This window comes from Cyprinodon variegatus, unplaced genomic scaffold (genome assembly GCF_000732505.1).
Source record: "Cyprinodon variegatus isolate N-32 unplaced genomic scaffold, C_variegatus-1.0 Scaffold493, whole genome shotgun sequence".
In the NCBI taxonomy this organism is placed as follows: Eukaryota; Metazoa; Chordata; class Actinopteri; order Cyprinodontiformes; family Cyprinodontidae; genus Cyprinodon; species Cyprinodon variegatus.
In genome coordinates, this window is record NW_015150946.1 from 203,150 (window position 1) to 213,861 (window position 10,712).

The window sequence follows — 10,712 nt, forward strand, 5'->3', positions numbered from 1 at the left end:
TTCCTTTAAATCAACTATTTAATAAGCTTATGTGTCTAATTTTAGACTCTCAGGAACGTCCTTTCCCAGTTCTTATGGACTCAAAGGTTCCCTGGTCAGATGAAGAGACGCTCCATCTGCTTGACATCTGGGGGAAGGATTCGGTGCAGCAAGCCTTGAAGGGCTGCTTAAAGAACCGCCACATATTCACTCAAATCGCGCAGAAGATGGCCGAGAGGGGCTACATGAGAACCGTGGAGCAGTGCCAGACGAGGATCAAACGGCTGAAGAAATGCTTCCGCCAGAGCCTTAAGTAACACTCCTCTTTAATTTAGGAAGCATTGGACAGGGCGTCGGTAATCCGTATTTAAAATGCTTGTTTTCTATTTTCCATTAGAGGGAACTCGAGGCCAGACCACAAATTTTATTCGAAGCTTGAGCAGATTATCGGCTCGTCGTCTGCCTCGTCTGTTCCTGAGATAACCTATGATGTCGAGGAAGTCATAGATGATGACGAGACGCAAGACGGGGAGGAAGACCTTCAGTTTGTCGCACACTCTGGCCAGCTTGAAATTGGTAACATATTGCAATTATTTGACAAATAATTAATATAAATCTAACTGAATTACATAGCTTGCTTTTATAAAACAGAACTGAATCACTCTGTAAGAGTGAATATGTTACACCATACACCATAAGAACACACATTTCTTATGGTGTAACATGGTTATGGCAGCGTCATGCTTTGGAGAGGCTTTTCCTCAGCAAGCATAGGCTGCCTTCCAGGGCTAATGGTAAGATTGATAGAACTAAAAAAGATAATCTCATTTCTTTCTGACATACTTGCGCCATTTATAACGAAAGAACATACCGTAGGTCTCTATCAAGACTTGATCAGATGTGAATGTAAAGGACCAAACTTTCATCTTTATAAATAAAGAGTCTTTATTGTCTTTATAGATCATTCAGATTAGAAAAAAAATGACTTAGAAAGTAGCTTTCTTAGAGGACCCCCTTAAGAATCTGAATCTCCTTGGTCTTACTGGCATTATATGAGACTGAACCTCTTATCTGTAGGGGTCTCATCACAGGCTGCATTGTGCATATCCGTTTAAAAAAAGCACAGTTTTATAATTGCTGTGATTCCATTAGATAAGATATACAATTAAATTATATACAATTAAAATCACAGTGGAATTAGTTTGTTTGAGTGGCAACTTGTCATCCTCTCTTTTTAGCCAGTTGTTGATCGCAACTTTTGCAAAAAAAAAAAAAAAATCTGTCACACTTTCCCTGTTTTTTATAATGGTGTTCAGCATGCATATATAGGCTTATGTAAAGATAGGGAAGAGGGCCAGGCTGAGAATACAACCCTGAAGTATGCCAGTGTTTTTAGCATCAGAGGGCAGAAGTTTTCCTATGCCCGGTGCCTGTTGGTGAGGAAGTCTGATCCATTAACAAAGTTCAGAAACAGCACTGCGTTGGGGTGCTGCAAAGCCATGTGAAGTGCCAACGACACGGCATCGTCTGTGAACGATTTTCCTTCTAAGTGGGGTCAGAGCAACAGAACAGTAAGCCTCTGTTCAGTCCAAACCTGAGTGGTTCTGATCATGGGTTTGTAGGCAGTGATCAGGTCCAACATTCCAGTGTGAAGAGCTGTTGCAGCCTTGGATGCTTCAGGAATGCTACTGTTAACCTGATCTAGAAAACTATGGGCTCTGGAAGGAAACTTTATGAATAAGGAGAGCACAGCTTTTTATCCTGATTGGTTAAAATTTTCAGCCACAATCCCTGCCACCTCTGGATTAGCATCTGTTTGGCTGCTAATGGATCTGTCCAGCTCCTCCAGTTTAAATCAAAGATTCTGTTCGTGAACGTATGGGAAAAACCTCCACCTTCCCTCCAGCTGTAGTCCTGCCAGCCTAAAACAGATATATATATATATATATGTGTGTGTGTTGTTTTTTTTTTTTATGTTATCATGTGAAGCACTTTGTGACTTTGTCTGTGAAAAGTGCTATACAAATAAAGTTTACTTACTTACTTACTTACTTATATCTGTATACAGTTTTTGCTATGCACGTTGTTGATCATTACATATGGCACAGTTGCAGATTACATTAAAGTATATAAGTGTATGCTAAACAGCAGTTTTATTCTGACCTCTTGTGTTATTTTAGGAACTCGAAGCGTGCCATGGACAGACATGGAGACTTTAGCCCTCATAAATATATGGAGAGCTGACAAAATGCAGCAGGAGCTGAGAGGGAATCGAACCGGACACATATTCTCCATCATATCCAGCAAGATGGCTGCCTTGGGCTTTTCCCGCACTCCGGAGCAATGCCAGACAAGGCTGAAAAGACTCAAATCCAGCTTCAGGCAGTGCTACCAGAACAAGTACGTATATATCAGGACATAAAAAAGGAAATTTTCATGATATTTAAATATATTTTTCTTCTTTTCCTTTCTTTTTTAAGTTTGAAGGGACATGAGCAAGTTCAGTGCAAGTTTTACAACGAGCTTGGAAGCATTTTAGTGAAGGACTTCCGGTCGATGATGCAGCTGGATGACATATCAGTGAAGGATGATGACGGCGACTTCCCCTCCTACAGTCACCAGAAAATTGGTAAAATCTTTGTAAAATTCTTCAAATAGTCAAATAAAGAAGGTCTATGTGTGCAGAAGAAGCATTATCAGATAATAGTGAAAGGTTTGTGAGCACAGCATATCATCTCTTCTTCTAAAGTTTACTTTGGATGTCTTTTCAGCTTTCTGTGAATTCCTCGGTAATAGTTCTCTTATCTGTTGTAGAAAGGTGTCAGATCACGTTATCTTTTTGGGAAAAGTGAGTACATCCTGCTTGGTGATGAAAGCTAACAAGCTAAGCAGCATTTAACCATCAGCTGATTGTGAGTCTGGATGATTGTGAGACCTCAGAGTTACAGGAATATAGCAGGGCTATATAATATTAATGCTGTTTGGCTGAACAAAACGGCACCAGATTTAACTTTAACTTTGCTTCTCATTATTAGTTCTTGATTTTTATTTTTCAATCAATGAAGGATGTGTTGCTTTTTCTATCCTTTTACTCTACTTCATCTTATCAGACAGATCCTACTTTAGTAATTCTTTGTGCACGTCTGTTAGTAAATAGCCAAATTCAGGTTTTCTGGTTTCCTCCAGTTAATTTATACCTTTTTTTTTTTTTAGTTTAACTTGATTCAATAAAAGAGTAAATATGGAAGAGAAAAAAGTTAGGATTGGGGTTTATTGTAGCTTTCCTCATCTTATCAAGGCTACGAATCCTACAGTTGTTATCTCTTATCTTGTTATATGGATTGTTTCTGCAGCCCGATCCCATCCTCCTCATGCAGGTGGCCTTCGGTAATCCCAGGATAGTTGTTCTTCATCTGCTGGCTTGGATAATCCTGGAGCTGCTTCATAAGAACAACCCAGAGAAGAGTTGTCTGATAGTTTGACCTCTGACCTCTTCACCCCCAGCCTTATTTTTATTAGAGAACCACAGTTTCCTTATTGGAAACTTTTGTTTGAACACAACAGCCAATTAAAGAACAATTCAAATATTTTTTATCTTTTTAGATTCAGGCCATTATTTGCTTACATAAGGCCGTCCTACGTCCTCGTCCCCATTTTCACTTAAAAAACATTTCAAATCCTCTTTTCAAAAGTAAACATGAGCAATGCAAACAGCAACTTTAAAACAGACCATGCACAATGAGAAATGGGCTCTTGCACGCACTTAATAGACGTCCCTTCTCAGGAGTGGGTACAGGGTTGTGCATGTGCATTTTATTTTATTTTTTTAAGTGGAGAGGGTGAGTCTTTTCCAAAATTTGCAAAAATCCTCCACTATACCTTTAAAATGCAGTCTCAGTAAAACTGTTAAACATTTCTTTGATTTGCATTAATGCAGCTTAATTAAATCTTTAGTTTGGTTTATTCTGTACCAAACTGAGTTTTTCTTAAAGTCTGGTGTTTTGTCTCAGTAGTAACATCACTAACATCAGCCTTAGATTCCAGCTTTATCTAACAGTAAGCTAAGTGTTCAGCTCTTGGAATATTTTGGGAAATATTCTGGCCAGTCTGCATTTTTTCTCCCCCTCTGGAATTTGCTGGGACTCTCTACTCCTGGGAAGAATGTCAACAGTGTCCCCCCTTCTGAATAGTCTTTCTCCCTGTAGGCCGATTGACTCCAAGTTAATTTCTAACTGGAACATTTAAACCATTGCATTCCCGCCTGAGAGATGCAGCTGTGGAAATATGTGTTGCTAATAATCCCAGGTTATTGTTTGTGTCTCCAGAGTCTGCTGTGGGAGTTCAGGAGGACCGGAAAAAAGTGCCATGGTCCGACAAAGAGACCATCATCCTGCTGGAGGTCTGGGGTGACCCACAGGTAGAGCAACCTACCAACCTCTCTGTTAATTCATCTAAACCCTTTGTTTTACTATTTGTATATCTTCAGATGCTTTTAAGCCATATTGAAAACATAAGTACTTGAATTTTCAGATGCAGCAGTGTCTGAGGCGCTACCCGCACAACGGACACATCTTTACGGAGGTATCGGAGAAGCTCAACGCTAACGGATACTCCCGCACCCCGGAGCAGTGCCACACCAGGATCAAACGGCTGAAAACGGCCTATCGCCAGTGTAAAGAGAACATGAGGTGAAAAGCAAATCAAATAATTTCGATTCTTTGGGTTTCTCTCAAGCTCTGCGCCTCATAAACTTGCTTTGTGTCTGCAGCTCATCTGGGACGGACCGAGTCGACTTTAAATTCTATGATCTGCTGGAACAGATTCTGGAAAAGCAGCCATCAACGTCGTCCGCCATCGTAACGGACTCTATTGAAATATCGGAAGACTCCAATGGAGAATCGGGAACAGAAAGAGGTGGGAAAATGAAAAAAATCATAACTAATGCATTGACTTTTTATGTAAAATGTGATTTTTTTTTGTATTGATTCATGATAAAATGTGTAAAATTAAAATAATTTTGTTTGTTTTTTTTCCATACTTTAGCTCTATGAGTAGTTTTATATCAAAAAAATTGCATAAACTTGTAAAATTTTTGTAAATTGTGATTTAGTTTAATTTTACTTTTTTTTACTTCAAGTTTTCATAATTCATTCGATTTTATATTAGGTTCATTTTATTCTCTTTGCTTTCATCAAGTCACCCATTCATGTTAAAACAATCTCTACCTGTTTTGCATCAGATGGAGAGACCCACGAAGTATCATCAGAAAAACCAGCATCCAGCACATGGTCAGACGAGGAGACCCTGGGTCTTATCGAGATCTGGGGTGAAGAGGACATCCAGCGAGCTCTGAGGGGCTTCATCCATAACGGGCACGTTTACGCCGAGATCTCAGAGAGGATGCATGACCTCGGCTTCTCCAGAACCTCAGAGCAATGCCGCTCCAAAGTAAAATCACTGAGAATCAACTTCCGGCAGTGCTACGACAGGAAGAAGTGAGATTTTTTCTCCTATCAGGTTCTCTTTTCCGGGATTGTACTTTACTCCAGATTCCAGACCTTTCTGGTCTTAATTTTCGAAAGTTTTAAAGTCCTTCATTTCTTCTTAAAATCCTCAGACAGAAACCTTTGCCATGGCTCTGTAGATAATATCTCTAGAGTATTTTCTTTAGCTTTGGAAGCTGGAAAAACTACAAGCAAAAGTCAGAAAACGACTTAGACTCAACTTTATTTATTATCCCTTGGGATTACTCCTTCAGATAAATTCTGGTTCTAGTAGCTTATATAAAGTACAAAGAGTTAAAGCAAGATGCAATTAAAGATAAAAATACAACAGAAAATATAAAAAGAGTTTATATAGTAAAAAAGAGGATAAAAAAGTTGTTTTGTCCTGGAATACGTTTCCTTTAGATGTAAAAATAAGAGCTAAGGAAAGACTAAACAGTAGTTGACTTGGATTATTGCACTTGTCCTGCAGAGATGTACTGACCTTATAAATAAGTAAAAAATTAAACGGACTACACAGAACTTGGCAGGTGTTAGGGTGAAGAATATTGCATGTGAGTGACAATAGGTAATGTCTTGTAATAGATGTCCAAAGAGGGAGGTACTGACCCTTGTACCTCTTCTTAGGACAGAAAAAGGAAAAGCATTAAAGAAACGGAGGGAATTAAAACACACAAAATATGGAAATAAATGACTTAAGGGAGGTAGAATAGCGCAGACATGAATGGATAGGATAGAAGAAATGGAAGAAGGATACAAGGATTTAATAGAAGGGGCAACAAGCTGGGGGGGAAAAGAAAATAAGGGGAAAATGTAAAGGATGGCCAAAGGAAAGAAGGAGGAAGGAACTTTTCTACAGTAAATCTAAATGCATCTAGATCTAGAATAATGTTTTCTAGGCTGCAAGGAAATATAATCATCCTATATATCTAAAGCTAAATAATGTCCCTCTTATAGGAGCGGAAGAAAAACAGATTACAAGTTTTATCATCAGCTGGAACAAATCCTGGGACCGGAGGCCATAAACATTGATGAGTATGATGACCGGGAAGAACACGCTGAAATGGATCCAGGTACCATTTCTAAACATCCGCACTTTCTCTTTTCTTCAGAACAGCTTTAATGTTCCTTGTCTTTGGATCGCTTGTCTGCAGGAGGTGCAGATGAACAGACAAACACGGCGTGGACCGAGGAGGAGACGGTCGCTCTCGTGGAGGTGTGGGCCGCTGACGACGTGCAGCACAGCCTGAAGACCTCCATGCGTAACGGGCACGTGTACGCCGACATATCCGAGAAGCTGGCCTCCCTCGGCTACCTGAGGACGGCGGAGCAGTGCCAGCTGAGGATCAAGAGGCTGAAGAAGACCTATAGGCGCTTCTGCAACAATCGGAGGTACGCCAATCAGTCGTGGTTTTTAACTACATGTTTTAATTTTCCCACTTTTTAAAAGGAATTCATGTTTTCCAGAAACGGAGGGAGGCCAACAGTGTTTCGGTACTTCAACCTACTTGCTCCGGTGCTTGGTGATGATTTGGCGTTTTCCAGTGTAGACGGTTCTACAGCCGATACCTTAGGACCTCTAACGGACCACGATCCTGTCATGTGTACGTATAAACACGAGGAAATATTCCTGTTGGAATATTACATACAGTAGTGACTCATTTTTTCCCATTTTAGACGATCAACCCTCAACCAGCCACCTCCTGACAGACATGAGCAGAAAGACACCCTGGTCTGATCAGGAAACCCGCACCCTGTTGGAGATCTGGGGCGAGGACAGCGTCCAGCTCACCTTGAGGGGATGTCTGAAGAACCGACACGTGTTTGAGTACATCTCTGAGAAGCTAAGCAACCACGGCTTCATAAGGACCACCGAGCAGTGCTACACCCGCATGAAGCGCCTTAAATACAGCTTCGTCCATGAAAAGTGAGTCACGACGAAACAATAACCACGTGCTAATCCTTTGATGGGTATTTTATTCCATCAATAACCGTTTAAAATAAAACTTTTCTATTGAATCCAGGGAAGAATTCAAATTCTTCAATGAAATGGACAAGGTTTTCAGAAAGGAGATAAACATGGACGAGTCTGTTGTCAACCCGTTTATTGTAGATGAATCAGATGACTTCACACCTGAAGTCCACCAAATGAAAGGTAAGACTTTAAGGTATTAATGATAATAAGGGTTTAATATTTTGTGAGAAGCAGTTTTTCTATTTCACAGAAGGTTAATCTACTGTTTTCAGTCAAATATGAGATGTTTTAGTAAGGTAACGCATTATCGATATGGTCTTATCAACGTGTTGTCTTCTTACCCAGTAGCTTCTGGTAACCACTGGCTGGCCGACAGCTCTAAGATGGCCTGGGGGGACAGCGAGACTGAGGCCCTGCTGGAAATCTGGGGCAGTGCAGAGATCCAGGAGAACCTGAAGGGCGGCAACAAGAACAAAAGCATCTATAAGCAGATCTCTCAGGTCATGGCCAGCCAGGGCTACCTGCGCTCTCCTGAACAGTGTCAGTCCAGGGTAAAGAGGCTGAGAGCCAACTTCCGACAATTCCTGGAGGGACGACAGTAAGCGCAGCTAAAATCCACAACACTTATCCTCTGAGCGTCTTTTACTCTTCATAACTGGTGCTTCCTTTCTTGTTTTCAGAGGGGATAAACAGGAGTGCAAGTTTTTTGAGAAGTTGGTTCAGATTTTCGGCACCAAGTACGTGATGAGCTCCGATTCGTTGGCTGATGATACGCCTGAAGTCATAGGTACCACTCATGCACATTGCCTTTATAGCATTGCTTTACATCCAGCAGCTTTTTAAAATATCTTCTGGTTTTCGTCTGTTGCAGAGTCTTAAAATCCTTCCTCTCCATGGTGACGATGCAGCAGCTGCAGAGGAACTGAGACACTAAAGCTGAAGTCTTCACTGCTACCACAGAAAAGCTCTCTGTAGATACTTTAAATACTTTGACATTCTTTAGAGGCAGACCTTGTTCAGGCTGACATCGTCTGTAGGTGTGTATGTGTGTATGTATGTGTGCGTGTCCCTCCTCTTGAGTGTCTTGTGATGAATAAAAACCAGAGCCATGACACGAGGCGCTCAGGACTCGGAGGGGAAGGCGGACGCAGCGCTCCTCTGTGAGAACAAGTTTTTTGTAGTTATTCATTTTTACTTGAACCTAAAGAGACTGAATCGAAGCACACGTGAGTTAAAGACACAGCGCAGCCCTTACTGTTACCACAGACTTGCTTTTTAATCTCGGTCTTCATCCCGTTGCATCGCCCTACACTTGTTTATCCAGTCCTATCGTCCAATGTGCTTACAATGAAAAATATCCAAGTCTCCTCTTCTGTACCCAGTGTGAGTTAACTTTGTCCAGAATTTTATTTATTTAACTTATATATGTATTTTATAGTTTTCCAGTTCGTGTCGCCAAACCTTATTGCAGTAAATTTGTGCCACAAATTGTCAACGTTTTTTCATATCCATTAAAAGCAAACATGTATTGCCTGATTGTGGGTTCATTGTGCGAGTTGATCTCTTTATTCAGGGTTACTGTCCAATTAGGAAAACTGTAAAACCTTACTTAAAGTTGTATTAGGTTTATATAAATATTTCTTCACTCTTTTTCATGTATTTTGTTTTCTAATTGATGTATTTATCACTCTGTTTACCATCCAATTTTCCTCTTTTCCTTCAGGTCCTTTTGTTTTTAATAGATTTTAGCCGCCATTACATCAAACAGGAAACAGACCCTTACGCTCCGCATAGTGAGCACCTGCTCTATCCGTGGACCATTCTTCCTCCTCTTTTCATTATTTTTTGTCTAATTTAATGTTTTCTTCGGATTCTTTCATAATTTAATTCACCCATTTCATTCCCTGCATTTTTTTCTCCTTTTTTATCTCAGTGTTTATTAATATCGAACTAAAACACTTTATTTTTTTCCTCTAAGGTGGTGATGCTAGTTAGCAGAAATGATCCCTTGTAGTGGTTTGTGCTACATTAGGTCTAAGGAGCGTCTGACTGAACTCCTTGTTTTTTTTATTAGCATTCTGGGACGAGGGTGTTTAGGAACTCTACCAAAATCAGAACCAGCTTTCTTTGTCAGCCTGTCTCTGGCTTTTCTCCTGCTTCTCCAGCAGATGACGTCAGAACAGATTATAATCTCTTTAGCGCTTTCCTGCTGCCTCTCCAATGGAGCCTGTTGTCCAGGTGAACACTGATCTCCACCTCCTGATGGAAACGATGTTTGAAATTTATCATCATCCCTATTGATGCTTCACATTCAAGATGAGGTGATTGTTCCCACACAATGCCACAGTGTATTATTACACCTGAAACTACACTTATCAGCTCTTAAATAAATGGTATTTTGCAAAAACATGATGCAGAGTGAAACCATGAAACATTAAAATAATCTATTTAGATATTTAAGGTGTATGCATTTGGTAAAGTTAAAGGGAGTCTATTTATTTACTAACTCTTGCTTGCCTTTTATTTTATCTTTAATTTTTCCAACCTGGCACTTTTGCAGATGGATATTAGAGCTTTATTTCGGTGCACAGGGTGGAACAACTGTGCATGAGATGCAAAAAGAAAGGTGAAACTATTACTTTTAGTGGCAGATGTAGTAGGAATATAAAATACCAATGGTTGCATCATAAAATCATTTTATCTGCAGGCAGCGAAGATAGCGTCCCATATCCTGCTGCTGATTCTGCAGGTCAAGCTTAGAGTCTGAAGACCTGCTGAGCTGAGCTTAGTGGAAGGTAGGTGGACTCTCTAAAATAGGTGAAAGAAATGTATTCATCAAAGCCATACATGTATAAAAAATGTAGACCGCCTTGCAAAAGTGTTGATAAATTTTTTTTTAAAGGAACATAACTACTTTCCAAAACATATTTTTTTCCCTTAGCAGTTCCGCCACATTGTTGTTCTGTTTTGTCATCCATTGGCCATTAGCACTTTCCAGCAGGAAGCAGCTGGTTGTAACATCTGTGATGCGTTAACAGACAAATGAGTTAAAGCCAATAAAATTACCCAAATCATTTGTTTTTCTCTTGCATATAATCTAGATTAATAAGCCCAAACTTTAGGAAGCAGCAGAGAGGAACTATAGAAAGCTGTCAAATTAATGGCATGATATCACTTCCACTGTTCCTTTGTTTTTAATGTCTAGGCAACTTCAAATAGAAACAGGATCATTTACATCTATGGTAAACTCATCT

The 10,712-nt window shown here is 40.0% G+C and overlaps 1 protein-coding gene and 1 long non-coding RNA gene across 4 annotated transcripts in view; both read left to right on the forward strand.

The window, feature by feature from the left end:
- Nucleotides 1-9,003, forward strand: part of LOC107094608 — a 17,244-nt gene extending 8,241 nt beyond the window's left edge. For 2 of the 3 annotated variants that reach the window (XM_015390336.1, XM_015390338.1), the window contains exons 9-24: nt 46-292; nt 377-555; nt 2,160-2,379; nt 2,460-2,608; nt 4,305-4,396; nt 4,510-4,667; nt 4,748-4,893; nt 5,219-5,474; nt 6,441-6,556; nt 6,638-6,875; nt 6,951-7,087; nt 7,161-7,410; nt 7,508-7,638; nt 7,804-8,056; nt 8,139-8,245; nt 8,330-9,003. In XM_015390336.1, the coding sequence (XP_015245822.1) occupies nt 46-292; nt 377-555; nt 2,160-2,379; nt 2,460-2,608; nt 4,305-4,396; nt 4,510-4,667; nt 4,748-4,893; nt 5,219-5,474; nt 6,441-6,556; nt 6,638-6,875; nt 6,951-7,087; nt 7,161-7,410; nt 7,508-7,638; nt 7,804-8,056; nt 8,139-8,245; nt 8,330-8,337 (2,687 nt within the window). In that variant the 3' untranslated portion in view covers nt 8,338-9,003. The remainder of the gene's footprint in view (nt 1-45; nt 293-376; nt 556-2,159; nt 2,380-2,459; nt 2,609-4,304; nt 4,397-4,509; nt 4,668-4,747; nt 4,894-5,218; nt 5,475-6,440; nt 6,557-6,637; nt 6,876-6,950; nt 7,088-7,160; nt 7,411-7,507; nt 7,639-7,803; nt 8,057-8,138; nt 8,246-8,329) is intronic. The other variant, XM_015390337.1, reaches the window with a different exon arrangement.
- A 260-nt stretch (nt 9,004-9,263) lies between these two features.
- On the forward strand, nt 9,264-10,232 carry LOC107094603. The gene is made up of 3 exons (XR_001481688.1): nt 9,264-9,779; nt 10,019-10,084; nt 10,166-10,232. It is a non-coding gene; the product is annotated as an uncharacterized LOC107094603 (long non-coding RNA).
- The last annotated feature ends 480 nt before the right edge of the window (nt 10,233-10,712 follow it).